We start from the raw sequence: 18,377 nt of genomic DNA, 5'->3' as shown, positions 1-18,377 counted from the left end.
ATACCTTAAGAAACTTGTCATGATTGCGCCTGCAAGATTAACAAGTTGGCTTAAGATATTAGAATTATTTTGTTAAGTTTAACAAAAACGGTGTAGATGCATTTAATACTTTTCTATTGGACTTTGTGATATTGAATGCGGAGGCATTTAATAATTTTCGGACTTTGTTATATTGAATGCAGAGGCATTTAATAATTTTCGGACTTTGTGATATTGAATGCAGAGGCATTTAATAACTTTCGGACTTTGTGATATTGAATGCAGAGGCATTTAATAACTTTCGGACTTTGTGATATTGAATGCAGAGGCATTTAATAACTTTCGGACTTTGTGATATTGAATGCAGAGGCATTTGATAATTTTCGGACTTTGTCATATTCTGTGCGGGCGCACGAATAAGAAAAACTGTGTAAACTCTTAGTGCGATAAAGTAACTTCGACTTTATCAATTTTATTCCTTGTGTACGCGTAGTTGACTTAGTGACTGTATATATATTTCCGTGTTCTGTAACCTACATACCAATAAATAAAGTGACGGTAGTATTAAAATTGTGTTAATTTCATTTATTCTAACCCTACCCCATTACAACTGATGCCCATGTCAGAAGAAATGTTACAGCGACTGATGGGAGTGATAAGCGCACAATCGAACACACGGACGGACTTGGTGACCGGCAGCTTTGCCAGGTGCACGGCCAGGTTCAACAGAACGCGGGTTCCTGAAAAAGTGAAGAAAATCACAACTACCATCGTCTTGTACAAAGACGTGGAGGGCATCTCGGACGAGAATGCGCTAAAGGGGCTACCACTACTTCTCCAGGACACGTCGGCCACGTTGTGGGAAAGTGTGAAGACGGAGGCCAATACGTTCGACGAGGCGATCCACTTGATAAGGACGTCGTTCGCCCCAAGTAAACCCCCGCACAGCGTCTGTATAGACTTTTTTGGCACTCGCCAAGAAAAGAATGTGAGTACCGACCTATTCGTTTGCCAGAAGAGGGCACTGCTGGCGCAGTTGCCCTACAATATATAGACAGATATGCAGCTAGACATGCTCTACGGGCTACTACATATGCGGATCCGTGAACGCATCCCACGGACAACGGTCAATACATTCGATGAGTTGCTTCAAAGAGCTCGAGACGTGGAAGCTAACCTTTCCGAGGCAGAAAAGGGAGAAAGCAATCCGGTGGAAAGACGGAAAACCTGCTCTTTTTGCGGCCACACCGGACACACGGTCACAGAATGTCGCAAACGCCAAGGGACAAAGCAGATTCCTAAGAAGGAGGAGCCAGGAACTCGCAGCGAAGCGAGAATCTCCTGTTATGGGTGCGGCAAGGCAGAGGTTATCCGCAGTAAGTGCCCGGTCTGCTCTCCCCCAACAACTGCATAGGCAGCAACCACCCAAAGATAAGGATTCTTGAGCCTGACCACGCAAGAGCCAGGAAAATGCAGCCACTGCAAGAAGAAGGGTCACTTGAAAAAATTTTGCCCTAGACGCCTGGCCTGTGATCTGAGATGGAACCGTCAACCAGGAGAATCCGCGGTTCAAGATCCTTGCTCCAGACCCGTCATTAAAGCACAAGTACAAGGCGTAATGATTTACGCACTTGTGGACACCGGCGCAGAAAAGAGCATCGCGGGAGAAACGCTATACAAACTACTGCAGTCAACGAGCCATCAATTTGAACCGTCAATGATGACAATGATGATGGCCGATGGAGAGTCGAAACTTCGACCCATACTAAAGACGACGACCATTGTACGGCTAGTAGACAGGCCAGTTCCAACGGAATTTGTCGTGATTCCGGAAGCTAAAGGAAACAACAGCCTGCTAGGCATGGATTTCTTGCACAAAGCCGGTCTTGTGTTAGACATGAAGCACCGCACGTGGAACTTTTCGGACCAGACGCAAAGTTGGCTTAAGATATTGGAATTATTTTGTTAAGTTTAACAAAAACGGTTTCAAAGTTATTAAGTGTAGATGCATTTTGTTAACGCCTCATTCCCAACCCTGGTCTAATTATTATATTTTGTTGCCTACATGCAGAATAGCGATAATAAACCCTCATCCCTTACTATATAATTTAAAACGATAAAATAATCGCTTTCATTGTCACGCATCCTATCCCAAAATCGGTCAACATATCAGTAATCCATTTTTCCAAGAATTTTAATCACCTGTCCCTAACCATATCATCCTGCAATTAATATATTTCCAAGAAACTCGCATTACGTGTACCCAGTTTTAATTCTACGAATCTGCAATCCCCGACCAATACCTGATTGGTTGACAAATGTACTGATTGGATCCAAAATTGTAATGAGATGTCATTAATTCTACGAAATGGACCAATCAGAAAAATGTATAAAATTGTAAAATCTATATAATTTAGTGTCAACTAAATTATCATCTAACATCTATCAGTCGTAAATTAACACTCAAAGCTATAACATCTAATTAAAACTTCAACTATCTAACATATCATCTATCAGTCTTAATATTCTTTCAAATATACAATAATTAAACATTTATTTATCATCTTTTATTTTTATTATTCAATCGGTCTGATATAGCCAATAACTAAATATATCTGGTCCTTCGACAAAGTGCAAGTGTTTCAATAGAGTTCGGTAGCATCTCGCCGATCACGGACTTCTTAAACACTTTTAATCTATCTTAACAACATACTTTTTGATCCATTCGAACCGAATGGTCAAATTTAATAAACACATTTAATACTTTTCTATTGGACTTTGTGATATTGAATGCGGAGGCATTTAATAATTTTCAGACTTTGTGATATTCTGTGCGGACGCACGAATAAGAAAAACTGTGTAAACTCTTAGTGCGATAAAGTATCTTCGACTTTATCAATTTTACTCCTTGGGTACGCGTAGTTGACTTAGTGGCTATATATATATATATATATATATATATATATATATATATATATATATAATATATTTTTTTTTCAGTCGAGTATGGTTGCTCGGTATGGGCGTGTTTCTCTCTTCACAATGTTGCATTTCATAACTTTTAGTCAAATTAGTTTTCAAATCTTTTAGTTATTCATAATTTTTTCTAAAAAAAATGTTTTTCTCTAATATGTTATTAAGTTTAATTTTTAAAATAAATTTTTGTTGAGTGTTTTTGTCCTGTGTTGCTGAATGATGACAGGCATCTTGTGTCGAAACGTATAAATAAAAGTTTATATACTTTATACCTTTTTTATTTCGACGAATGGGCTGCAAGTTACTTTGAAATATATATATATATATATATATATATATATATATATATATATATATATATTGCCGTGTCCTGTAACCTACATACCCATAAATAAAGTGACGGCAGTGTTAAAATTGTGTTAATTTCATTTATTCTAACCCTACCCCATTACAGCTTGTAAAATTCCTGCTTTTAAAGAATTCAAAGCTAATGAATATCTTTCCTTTCATTTGTTCAATGGTTTATTAGGAATAGACAATCTAAAAAAATTAAAAGCATTGATAGATCTAAACAATGAATTACTTATATTACCGAACGTAAATTTAAAGTTACATTATTTAAAAAGGCCAGAAAAAATAATTTTCTAACAAAAGATTCCTAGTAAGTGTATTAAAAAATATAAAATTCCAGTAAATATCAAAGAAGGAGAAATTTTAATAAAACATCAATATTTCCCTGATTGTTTTATCCCAGAGACAGTCACGTTATCACAAAATTTTAAAGCCATCGTCGAAATACATAATTTAAATGATAATGAAATAAATTTAATTTCAACAAAACCAATCAATGTAGAATTAACAAATCAAATTGAATTACATAACTTTTATACCAAAGAGATCGACAATAAAACAAATTATTCCGATATAGAAAATTTAATTCGAACAAATCATATGAACAACAAAGAATAGAAATTTTAAAATTATGTAGAAAATTCAAAGATATACATAAACCAAATGATAAATTAACCTTTACAAATCAAGTAAAACATATAATTCCAATCTATACAAAATCTTATCGATACCCTCACGTACATCCGAAGAAGTGAAAATGCAAATAAACGATATGTTAGAACAACAAATAATCAAATCAATCAAAAATATGAAGTAGTTCCAAAAAAAATAGATGCATCAGGAAAAAAGAAATGGAGAATAGTTGTAGATTATCGAAAAATAAATGATAAAACTATTGATGATAAATACCCTCTTCCAAACATTTCCGACGTTTTAGATAAATTATGCTGTTGCAAATATTTTTCCACAATAGATTTAGCTTCAGGTTTTTACCAAATCAAAATGGATGAAAATAATATACAAAAAAACAGCTTTTAGTGCAGATGAAGGACATTTTGAATATCTTCGAATGCCCTTTGGATTAAAAAATGCCCCAGCAACTTTGCAACGCGTTATGAATAACATATCAAGAGGCTATATAGAAAATCTGTTTTGTTTATTTAGATGACATTATAATTTACTCCGGATCTTTACAAGAACATATTGAAAGTTTAACAAAAAAATTTGAAAGTTTAAGAGAATTTAATTTCAAAATTCAACCAGATAAATCAGAATTTTTAAAGCAAGAAACAGAATTCTTAGGACACGTAGTAACTCCAGAAGGAATAAAACCAAACCCGAATAAAATAAAAACAATTTTAGAATATCCAATTCCAAAAACAGTAAAACAAATAAAAGGATTTTTAGGACAATTAGGATTTTATAGAAAATTTATAGAAAGCTTTGGAAAATTACCTAAACCTTTAACAAAATGTTTAAAGAAAGATGCAAAAATAACTTTAGATCCTGAATATGTTCAATGTTTAGAAACTTGTAAAAATTTACTAATTATTGAACCAATCTTACAATATCCAGATTTTACAAAATCTTTTCTATTAACAACAGACGCAAACCAATATGCGATAGGAGCAATTTTATCTCAAGGAGATATAGGAAAAGACAAACCAATGGCTCGAACATTAAATCACGAACATTAAATGAATCAGAAATTAATTACAGAGAATTGTTAGCAATAGTATGGGCGGTTAAATATTTCAGACCATATCTTTACGGAACAAAATTTAAAATCATAACTGATAATAAACGATTATCATGGTTATTTTCTTTAAAAAACGCAAACGCAAGATTAGTTAGATGGAGATTACAACTCGAAGAACACGATTATGAATTTTTTTATAAGGAAGGTAAATTAAATACAAATGCCGATGCATTAACGCGAATAAAAACAGATACTAATTTAGAAGAAATAAATTACAATGAAATTATAGATTTTGATACAGATTTACAATTTATAATAGCACAGGCAGAAAATGAATTACCCGATGTCGATGAAATAGATTCAATAATAAATTGAAGTGTTAGGAGATAACGAAGTCAATGAAATGAAAATGATGAAATCCATACATCACGCGAAGATCCAATTTTAAATATCCCTTTTTCGCCAAAACCAATTAATTATTACAATAATCAAATAATAATTAAAATCGTAAATACAAATCCGACGAAACCGAAATTACAAAAAATATTTAACAAAAATAGAACTACAGTCGAAGTTAATAGCAAAAATTTAGAAAAAGAAATAATAAAATTATTTAAAGAATTTACCACAAGTAATAAATCTTTTGCAATGTATATTGATAATAATGAATATATTACCGATATCATAAAAATCTTAACTTCAACTTTTACACATTCATCTTCTAAATTAATAATATGCAAGGAGATTAGAGAAGACGTAATTGACGTAGATAAACAAAAGTCGATTCTAAGAAGTTTTCACGAAGATTCAATTAATCACCGAGGCATTAATGAAAATGAAATACGTATTAAAGAAAAGTACTACTGGCTAACAATACATATTGATGTAACAACTTACATTAATAATTGTTCAATTTGTGCTACACAAAAATACGATAGAAATCATCTAAACAAAAGTTCACAATTTCACCAACCGCGTCAAAGCCTTTTCAAATATTATATATGGATATTTTAACAATCCGTAAACAAAAATTTGTTACAATAATTGATACTTTTTCAAAATATGCACAAGCATATCCGATAGTTACAAACGTTACACAAAACATAATAAGAGTGATAATGATTTTTATTTCACATCACGGAGTACCAGATACAATAATTATGGATAATGGTATAGATTTAAAATCTTCTTCCTTACAAAAATATTTGAAAATTCACAAAATCAACATTCATTATATTACACCTATGCATCCAAATTCGAACGGTTCTATAGAAAGATTCCATTCAACAATCTTAGAACATTTAAGAATATTAAATCAAGAAAATAAAAATTCAAGCATTTTAGATTTAATGATTTATGCAATTCGTGGTTATAACAATTCAATTCATTCTGTAACAAAATTAAAACCTTTTGATATAATTTCTGGTCATCTATCAACAAGATCACCATTTGAAATAGATCTAGAATTTGAAATTTTAACAAATTACTTAAATGATCATAAGAAACGAACGCAGTTAATGTATGATAAATTGTTTGAAAATAATCAAAAGAATAAACAAAACACAATGTAAACATAATGAAAGACGACACGAACCATTGCAATGTAAACAAAACAGTAATGCATATTTAAAAGTAAACCCACGCGACAAATTCGCATCACGTTTCAAAACAATACACGTCCAAGATGATTTAAACAAAACCGTACAGACAGATAAACAATTGACATTTCATAAACAAGATATGAAAAGACTGAGAATTAATACGCAACAAATTTTACAGGACAAAGATGTTGCTGACTCACGTAATTCTTCTCCAATTCCTTCTACAAGTAAACAGCAATAAAATAGAATGGCAAGATCAGCTGGACTTCTCCCGTTTGAATTAGGAAAAATTAATCGAGAAATATCATACATATATACGTTACATAGACACCGATTAAATCAAATCACAAATTAATCATTTGAATTCAGATTTTAATGCATTTTTATTAGCATTAAATAAAAAAACATGAAAATATATGAATAGATTAAATCCATATTTTTCTATCAAAAACAATGTTCAAAAACATCGAAGACAAATATAATACGATTCGACCGAACAGGCAAATTAAACAAAGTTTAACAGACGGTTAAGGAAGTATAATAAAAGGAATTACAGGAAACTTAGATGCAGAAGATGGTAGAAGATATGGCGAATCAATAAAAATACTTCAAGGTAATGAAAATAAATTAGCACCTCGAACAAACAAATAACTATTAATAAGAAGTTAATCAAATACTTTAACGATACAATATCTAATGAATTAATTTTAAATAAGAAACTCAAAGATTGAATGATTTTCTCAAATATAGTAGTTTTAGCCATAACGAATATTTCTTAGCCAAAGATACAAATGAGTTATACTTTAATCATATTAACCAATATTTTAAACGACTTAGAAATATCCCTAGATTTAGCAAGAATTAACATAGTTCATAATTCTTTTAATAAATTAGAAACCCTGATTTATATGATCAAGAATATCAAAGATTTATACAAACAGAGTATATTACCTTTTTCCATAGATGAAACTAATATTCACAAATATTATGAATTACTTAAGGTACAATATTATTACTCAAATGAAAGAATTGTATTTCTTATAAAATTTCCCATAACCTTACCCGAAATGTTCACACATTATAAATTGTACCCAATACCAAATTCCGATAATAAAATTACCATCCCCCCAAAATCCTTTCTCACACTTGGAACGAAAAACTACCAATTTCAAGAAGAAGACGAATGCAAACTTGTCTCAAATTTATGCTTTTGCAAAACGAAACACACTTTTGAAAATAACGACGAATGCACAATAAAACTAATAAACTGGGAAGAAAAATGCTTACAAAATTGTAAACAAACCCTAGTAACTAACACACAATATTATAGAAAAAATCAATGATGCTCATTATATATTATTATTAATCAACAACTCAAAAATAGATTTTGATTGTAATGAACAACAAGAATCAAAATTTATCAAAGGAAATTATATTTTAAATTTACCACATGATTGTAAATTTACTATAAACGGAAGATATTATCAAAATATAAAATCTTCAATACAAGGAAAACCAATTCTAATCCTAAGATTTAACTTAAATTACACCAATGACACAACACCTGAGCCATTGCAGATCAAGAGCATTCAAGTCGAAGAACTTTCAGGAATAAAAGGAGAACAAGACAAAATAAAGAACGTCTATATGAAGAATGCAATTACCAATCACAACATTCCATATATCTACAGTATCAATCATAACCATTATACCTTATATTCTAGTAAAATGTATGATTCAAAGACGCAGAAAGAAGCTCATATAAATCAAACATAAAGAGCAGCAGCCGCAAAAAGAGTTATTCTCTAAGGCCGGAGGAGTTATATATACAGCAATAATGTATACATCTTCCGCTGAATCAGCACGTACTATAATCTATGCGTAATGCAACTTAAAGAAGTCGCCTTATAAATAGGAAGCGTTTTGATATTCAATCAGGATTCACTAATTAAAACTCAACCAGTAACTGTATCACATATATTAATAAATATATATATATATATATATATATATATATATATATATATATATATATATATATATATGTATATATAGATATATATTAATAAATATCTAATTATATGGGACCGAGGAGGCACCGGGGACATAGAGGAGCAAGATTTGGCAAACGCCCGAGAACCTATTTATAAGTCGCCTTATAAATAGGAAGCGTTTTGATATTCAATCAGGATTCACTAATTAAAACTCAACTATATTAATAAATATATTAACAAATATCTAATTATGTGGGACCGAGGAAGCACCGGGGACATAGAGGAGGAAGATTTGGCAAACGCCCGAAAACTGAGGCCCATATTAGAGAAACAAACAGGCCGTCGCAGAAGAAATAATTAAGATCTAATGGAATGATATAATTAATTAATGAGATGAAATATATGAAATGAAATGAAGATAAATAATTGATAAAACCTTTAATATATATTCTATTATATTATATAATCCAAATATTATAAAGTATTATAATATAATATAAAATCGTATAATTGAAATAACTATTTCTTTTATACAAAACCTACGTTATAAAAATATATCTGAACCCCTGCTTTAAAGCAGTAGTACACTTAACCAGAAAAATATTGGCGGAGTAATAAAAATAAGTTTGTGATGTTTTAAATTTAAAAATATGTTTGTGATGATATGGGAGATACAAAGAAAACATCTGAAAATTCAGTCAATTAATACCGACATAAGAAAAATGATTTTACTTTGAATAAATACCTGGGCACGAATAACTGTGCTGACTCTAGTACAGAACTAAAAATAGGTTTGTATCTTAACAATAATAAAACTAAAGATTTTCATTTCTATATAACACACTTCATATATAATAGGGTATACTATAGGATTTTTGGGTAAATATGCCAATAAATTGAATAATTTTTCACTTTGTTTTAAATGATTGGTTAGATGACATAATCATTGACTCTTATTTAGCATCAATTCAATATAATAGCAAACTAATCAAAATTTTCTGTTCATGAATATGATCATATCATAAATTAAAATAATGATAACTTTGTGTTAAATTATCATCAGGTTTAAAATATCTAGCGCCACATAATATTAATATCAATTCAAATTCGACGAAACAAACTAAATACCTACTTGTAAATTGATCGCAACATTATTAAATATGTGCAATTTACCGATGAAAAAAGATTCACAGAAGAACAGATTGTTGAATTTGGTCCAGAATGAATCTTATTATTTTTCTTTTTAATTAACTTTATAAATATTATTCAAGTTTATTTTTATTTGTATCGTTTTCGTTTAGTGGTTAGTGCATATTTGCTTGTGTTGTACTATTGCCACTAAAGAAGAGTCAAATTCGGACTCGAAACGTATGAATTAGGAAATGCAATACCGGTTTACCGGTATACCGAATTACCGGTAAACTGCCCGATTTTTCGGCGGTATTTTTACCGGGAATCACCACAAAAATACCGATATTTTCGGTATTTTTACATAAGCGCTATTTGATACATAATACACAAAAGTTTAAATTTCTCGAAAAAAATTTATCGTTAAATTCCATAATTGCATAAACAGCTATACCTTCAAGTGATTCTATAGGACAATTGAATGTCAAATATTATCTCATTAAATTGAATATTCATTGCTTTACTAAAGGTTTCATATCATGTTACAATAAATAGAATTGGACTGATAGATAATGATGTTTGTTTCATCTTATGTAAAATTTTAACGGTTTTTTAAGTGATATTTGCGCCAAAACATTTTATATCATACAGATTACTCCTGCGTAATCTTTATTTTTTTCTAACTTTATACATAATAATTATGATAATTACTAAACATTTTTGCTTTTATTACAATTATAAAATATTATTTTTCGAAAACGTTTCGAAGTTTGAAAATACTATAGAAGCATCACACTGTTTTAAATAACAATACTCAACAATTATAGTAACTTATTATTTATCTCGACAAAATATCTGATCTTAAATTAGTATAGAAAAATTATAATTTTTTAAATATTGGAGATTATGCTAACACATCGGACACAGTCAATACAGTCAATACTCATAAGTTTGTCTTTGGTGAAAAGTACTCAATATACTCGATAGTGGTAATGAATTAATTAAATTGGATATAATTTTGTTAAATTATTAGAAAAGAGCATCAGCTACAAAGATCAGAAATAGAGAAAGATAGACGCAAGTTTTTGACAAATTAAAATGATTTTAACTGAAAAGAAATTTTCGAATTGTTTAAATTATTATCTGAAGAAGCCTGAAAGCGATGTAACTATACAGTCATTTGCAAAATATATTTCAAAAAGAATCATAGTAAGGGAACAAAGACCTAGGCGTATTGGGAAAAGGTCTGGGCATCAATACCAATATGTATTTGAAAAGCTTCCATAAAAAGTTGAAAAGTAGATTAATAAAAGAAAAAATGGACAAAGCCATCAAATATGTATTACAATATGAAAGAGAAGTTTTTCATCGAAAAAATCGTAGGCTATGTGGTCATTTAGCCATGAGACAGCGAGAGATACGCAACAACCACGCAAGAAATAAAACAGTACTGCTGGGTGCTGGGTTCCCCGATTCTTACTATCAGGTTTATAGAGTATAACAACAATAGTTAACATGGATGATATCGACAAATTAATAGAAGATTTTCAAAAATTAAGAGAACACAATTTATATATTTATTGTAAGTTAGTAGTTTTTAATGTTTGTAATTTCATATTTAGGTCATGTTATTAGTTCTAATTGTATATTACAGAACCTCAAAAAATAAAGGCGGTCAGTGAGTTCAAAACCCATTCGAATCCCAAAAAATTAAAATATTCTTAGGTTTATCAGGTTACTATAAGAAGTTTATAAATATTATTCAAAAATAGCAAATCCATTAACAAAATTACTAAAAAAAAACTAAATTTATTTGGTCTGCAACCCCCCTTTTACAATATCAAAATTTTAGTAGAAATTTTTCAATAAAAACAGATGCTAGTGGCGTATCCATAGGTGCATAGTTTCATCTCAAAACGTAAATGGTTTAGAATCTAAACTTTAGATCAATATCGTATGCATCTAGAACCTTAAATAAAAGCGAACTAAATTACTCGACAACATATAAGAAATTATTAGCAATCGTATGGAGTCTTACTCATTTTAGGCCTTACTTGTACGGAAAACCCTTTAAATTATATACTGACCACATGTCTTTTTATATATTTGAATAATTGTAAAAACCGAATTCTAGACAAATATGTTAGAGATTAAAATTAAAGTAATTTGAATTTGAAAGTATCTATAAAGCTGGGATAACAAATACAAATGCAGACAGTTTATCTAGATCTATTGAATAGCAAAATAGTGCCAAAGACATAGAAGATACGAAAAGATACAAAAAACATTCAGGAAAATGCAAAATTTTCATATTTAACAAATAACCAACTGATAATTTTCAAAAATTCTTAGATACTGCAAACAGAGAGATTATTTTAAATACAAATATAGTAGAAAACAAAAATAATTTTATTTTTTCAATAATTGAATATACAACCAGCATATTGTCTTAAAAAATTATATTATTTTTATCGGCAATAAATATATGCAAAAAAATCAAAATGAAAATATTTTATTATTTATATCAAAATCTTCAAATATATCAGAAAATTGCAAAAAGTATTTGATCTTTGTAAATACGAAACAAAAAAAAACTTTATAAACATAAACTAATATTACATATTCTCTTGTTAACAATGAAGTTTCACAGCCTAAATTACAAGATTTTTTTTTATTGTTTATGCAATTTAAAAAAATATTTTTTAGAGTAAAATATAAAATATTCGGCAACTCCTAATCCTATTCAGTTTACAAATTTTTGCGATTCATCTTTTGAACATTTCAGAATGATATTAGGATATATTTTTAAAGATCCAAATATAAAAATTGAAATTTATTCAGATAAAATAATTGAAACTTTAACAGAAGAAGAATAAAAAAAGTTTTGCATGTTTTACATATTTCACAAATAAATGGAGATCATTTAGGCATGAAGAAAACTTGCAATAAAATTGAAAACTTCTACAAGTGGCCAAAATTGAAAAAGCAAATTAAAAATTTCATAAGTAAATTGTGTAAATTGTCAAAAAAAAAATAAGGTATCACAAAAAACTAAAGAACCCATGGTAATCACAATTGCTGCTAAAGAACCATTAAAAAAATTGTGTATTGATTTATGCGGGCCATAGCCATGGCGCATGTAAACGTATGCAAAGGGATCTTATCCAAAATATTAGTTCATGTATAAACAACACACAAACAAATTGACACAAATATATTTAATATGCAATTTTTTTTCACAATACCACCATACATAAATCGACAAATTATTCACCTTCTAAATTACTATTTGTGAGCGGAGAAAAATTTAATTACCTTTATTTGTCAGTAAGAATTGCGATATACAAAACAATTATGATATATACACAAATGTATTAAAATCAGGCAAAATTAAATGCACAAATAATACTGGGTAGAAATTTATAGATTTCTATACTAGACTCCAAATAGTGAATGCATAGTTTTGACAACTTATTAAAAGTTATTCATGTTTGCCTGATTTGCCATTTGAGATATTATCTCTTTAGTTTGTAATTTGTTAACTTCAAAATGTAACTATATTGTATTATTGCCTCGGCCGTTGAAAAAACAAAAAATAAATAAATAATAAATGAGTTTTTGTTAATTTTAAGGGGATAAACACACAGTTGCCATACAGTAAGAATGATGGTGATTCTATATGAAAAAAATTAAACAGGTTGAAAAGAAGTAATATACATAAGATAAAAAAGGAGTATTAAATCAACAAAGAATATGTCTTTTCCATGACAAATTAATATTAAATTTAACCATTTAAATCATAGATAGCAGGATGGAAAGTGTCGAATATCAACCATATTTGTTGGCAATAGCAAAATATGTACATCGTAAATTAACTGCTGAATTCATATTAAAACAGACAACAATTACTGACAGAAATTAGTAAATAAAGATGCATGTTTCATAAACTTGCAGAATCCAGCTTTAATAGTAGATCAAATGGCTAAGATTTCAATTATGTATTACGATTTACATGTACCTTAAAGTGTTTCGTGGACATTTAATCATACAATTCAGGAATATATCCATTGCGATAAAAAACATGCAAGTACTTACATCCACAAATTCTTACTCAAGTTACCTCATGTAGTTATTAAATATAGGATGGTTTTGTACAATAAAACATTTACATGGGCCTCCATCATGTAGAATAGAGTTTCTTCACCGTCATCTGAAATTATAAAATACTATAGTAATTCATATAGATATAAAAATATTATTTTTATATAGCTCAAAAAAAAGAAAAATAAGTACCCATAAAAGAAAATATTTGGAATTGTAGTATATGTATTAGCCATAACCTATTTCTCGAAACGATATCAACAATCATCAAATTGTCTACGCACTTAATAATCCCAAATACGACGAACATTAGGTTTTACATCAAATCAAAACAACAAATTCACAGCAATACATATAACTATAAATATAAAAACGAACGTTATTAACGAATATTTCTCACACCAAATCAATCTTTGCTTTGGTCATGTACTAAATAAATAAGCAAAATTATCAATCCATCAAAGTACTAACCAAAAGCTTGCAAATAATGTCATCGCCAATGTAGATTATTAATTGTGCACTAAATCACTGAATTGAAACAAAATCGGACTGAAAAACTATGAACACAACCAATACTCTTCTTTTATCTATGATCAGAACACACTTGTTGAATCTAATGCGAGATGCGAGATGCGAGATGCGAGAACCATCAACGACATACGCACATAGATAACGAATGCTAATAACAGTAGAGCGAACAGCAAACGTAAGGGTGTCGGCACACCTGTCATTAACGAGGGAGCGCAGCGGCCATAGATAAGTAAACATAAATAGATCGCTATCTCAGGCCATTTCACATTACCTCCATTTTAATATTTTAGCGATCTGAAGGAGGCAGCACTTGTTCAGTATATAAGTCAACCGCTGGTATTATTCCGAGATAATTTCGTCGATGATTTTGAGAGCACAGATCAATTTGAATGATTCAAAATTATTTACTTGTATTAACGAAATGAATAATCGTTGAAATTTTTATAAAAGCATATTCAACGATTTCGGAGATTTTGGCATACCTTAGTTTTTTGGATCATTCATTGTTTATACATACCTCCATAGATAAGTAAACATAAATAGATCGCTCTCTCGGGCCATTTGACATTACCTCCATTTTATTATTTTTAGCGATCTGAAGGAGGCAGCACTTGTTCAGTATATAAATCAACCGCTGGTATTATTCCTAAATATCGTTCGCATACGTAATTCAAAATATGAAAACCTAAATAATTTCTTATATTGAAAATGAGAAAAAAAACATACGAAGTACAAAATATATTTTCAAATATATCACAAACATTTTTACATAACAATTAAAATTTTTGTAAATGTAAAAATCAATATATACACAATAATAAGTATTATAATTTTACAATTATAAGTAACTAAAAAAAGTATTCACATTGGTATGATAAATTTACAAGAAACGATCAATATGAATTACTTAATGATCAATAATATATAACAACTAGACAGAAATTGTGTAGAAGCATTTACAATAAAATGTTAAAATCAAAAGGAACGATAAATATGAATTACTTAATAAACAATAATATATAACAGCTACACAGAGATTGTGTAGAACCATTTACAATAAAATGTTAAACTTAAAAGGAACGATCAATATGAATTACTTAATGATCAATAATATATAACAACTAGACAGAGATTGTGTAGAAGCATTTACAATAAAATGTTAAAATCAAAAGGAACGATCAATATGAATTACTTAATGATCAATAATATATAACAGCTACACAGAGATTATGTAGAAGCATTTACAATGAAATGTTAAACTTAAAAGAAACGATCGATATGAATTACTTAATGATCAATAATATATAACAACCAGACAGAGATTGTGTAGAAGCATTTAAGAAAGTTAAAAGAAGTTAAAATCAATAGGAACGAACAATATGAATTACTTAATGATCAATAATATATAACAGCTACACAGAGATTGTGTAGAAGCATTTACAATGAAATGTTAAACTTAAAAGGAACGATCGATATGAATTACTTAATGATCAATAATATATAATAACCAGACAGAGATTGTGTAGAAGCATTTACAATAAAATGTTAAAATCAATAGGAACGAACAATATGAATTACTTAATGATCAATAATATATAACAGCTACACAGAGATTGTGTAGAAGCATTTACAATGAAATGTTAAACTTAAAAGGAACGATCGATATGAATTACTTAATGATCAATAATATATAACAACCAGACAGAGATTGTGTAGAAGCATTTACAATAAAATGTTAAAATCAATAGGAACGAACAATATGAATTACTTAATGATCAATAATATATAACAGCTACACAGAGATTGTATAGAAGCATTTACAATAAAATGTTAAACTTGAAAGGAACGATCAATATGAATTACTTAATGATCAATAATATATAACAGCTACACAGAGATTGTGTAGAAGCATTTACAATAAAATGTTAAACTTAAAAGGAACGGTCAATATGAATTATTTAATGATCAATAATATATAACAGAAATATTGTAAAAGTTTTCATAAGTATAATGAATTTACACAAATTAACTAATATTAATTTCTTAATGACTAATAATAATATATTAAAAAGAGAAGAGAAAAGTATAGAGACTAAGTATGTAGTATATAGAGTATATAATAATAATATATTAAAAAAAGAAGAGAAAAGTATAGAGACTAAGTATGTAGTATATAGAGTATATATACTATAGATAATGGAATAGTATAAATAGAAGAAATGACAAATAATGAACAATTTAAAAAGTTAAATCCTACATACATAAAATATATATATTGATATCAAAATTGATAGAAAACTAAATTCCAAGAATTAAAATTCATTTATGAGTCGTTCTTCTTTAACATTAACTTTGCATTTGATAGTTATTTTGCTTTCCAATCAATCATTAATAAAGTTGCATTCTACAAAATCTTGAATTTCTTATGGTTCGATTGTGTCAATAGAACAGTGCAGCAGTCCTTTCGGCTGGAATGTTATAAATATTTCTGAGCATCTTATACTCTGTTGCAATTTATACCTTAAATTATTGCATTGTTTGTCTATCCTTCTTAACTGCCTCAACATATAATAGATGTATCATTCATTTTACATGCCCTTGGCATCAAGACACTCCTATCCTTAGTCACTAGATTCTGCTGCAATTTGTATTCCCAAGAACATCTAATAAACATAACATGTTGTAATATAATATCAAGTTGTAATAGCAAATGGTATTAAAATATTCAGAATTATTATTACCCTTTCCATTGGAGTTGCAGAGTGTTCTCCTGACCATATATCAGATTGTCTTTCTCTTCTTATATCACTGTGAACTATAGACATGAGAACTATTCTGTGAAATATAATTGGACATTTCTAATTTGTTCACTCCATAAAGCCGAAAAGAAGTGCATTTTTATATTATTTCAGAAGTTACCACAAGTTGGTGCGTTACATTTTGCCATATTAAATTTCACATAAATGCTCACTTGAATTCAATTAATTACAGAACCAACATCGAACCATAAACTTTGAGAGAAAATGGCGACCAAATTTAAGCGAGTAATTTTGACGTTTATTCATATTTTGAAACTAGTAGCGACATCTTTTTTTCGCTAAAAATAGTAGTCCTTTCCAAAACAGGGTAATATACATTTGTTCGGAGATAACTCCCCATGGCAGCAGCGCTACAACAAAACGTTAAAATTTAACGTTATCTATGTACGCTATTTATGTACGGTTTAACGGTTAAAAGATAATCTTATATGAGATTAACAGATCCGAAAAATTTTTATTACATATATATACAAGATGTTCTTTTATGTTTAAACAATTAATATGAGTATTGTCCTTAATTTCACTATTCTTTTTAAATAAATTATTGCAATATTCTTGAAGACTTGGTAAAAATAATTCAATCAGTTTTTTATATTTACAGAGAAAATATGAACAAAATAACACGTAATTAAAATTGATTAGTTTTAAATACATTACCATGATTGTAAAACGTGTGGAAAGCTATAATCACAATCCTGTCAGATGTTGAGCATCATTGTCACAGTCTTGTGGTTCAAAGGTGTATCGCCTCTTCAAAATCTTATTTCAGTGGTTTTACTGGTTTCGTCATATTTTTTGGAATATATGGTTTATATTTTTACTAATTTCTTGACATCCGTAATTCGTGAATTCGAAATCACAATCCGGCTGAGAATGGAAATGATTAAAATGGTTTCAGAAATTAATGACTTATTATTATTCAGTGGCCAAACAATTTATTTAACTTCCCGAAGAAGAAGTTTATGTTTTCATCAAAAAATCCGATTCGCTAATTTCATGTTTTCTCGACGACAAGCCATTCTGAATCGAATGAGACCAAATTTGGTAAAACTATGTGTGTGTGTGTGTGTATGTGAACAGTTTTTTTGCGGGAAATCGACGTTTTCTCGAAAACGGCTGGGCCGATTTCAAAAATTTAAAAGCCATTCGATGTATCTCGACGAGGACTATCGTGTTGTCAGTCATTTGTGGGACTATC

The 18,377-nt window shown here is 29.2% G+C and overlaps 1 protein-coding gene across 1 annotated transcript; it reads left to right on the top strand.

Annotated features, from left to right (window-relative positions):
- The first annotated feature begins 598 nt into the window (after window positions 1-598).
- Window positions 599-1,033, top strand: LOC113380478 (activity-regulated cytoskeleton associated protein 1-like). Its single transcript, XM_026619707.1, has one exon. It carries the CDS (start codon window positions 599-601, stop codon window positions 1,031-1,033), a length of 435 nt encoding a protein of 144 aa, XP_026475492.1.
- Window positions 1,034-18,377: the final 17,344 nt, after the last annotated feature.

The sequence above is a fragment of the Ctenocephalides felis genome, unplaced genomic scaffold, assembly GCF_003426905.1.
Source record: "Ctenocephalides felis isolate EL2017-DRISC unplaced genomic scaffold, ASM342690v1 CF-g0.4_SCAFFOLD_02159, whole genome shotgun sequence".
Classification (NCBI taxonomy): Eukaryota; Metazoa; Arthropoda; class Insecta; order Siphonaptera; family Pulicidae; genus Ctenocephalides; species Ctenocephalides felis.
Note: the sequence above shows the minus strand (reverse complement) of the source record. Positions and strands in the feature narration are given on the sequence as shown.

Excerpts from the sequence above, each read along its gene's own strand:
- LOC113380478 (XM_026619707.1), top strand. The coding sequence starts at position 599 with ATGTCAGAAGAAATGTTACAGCGACTGATGGGAGTGATAAGCGCACAA.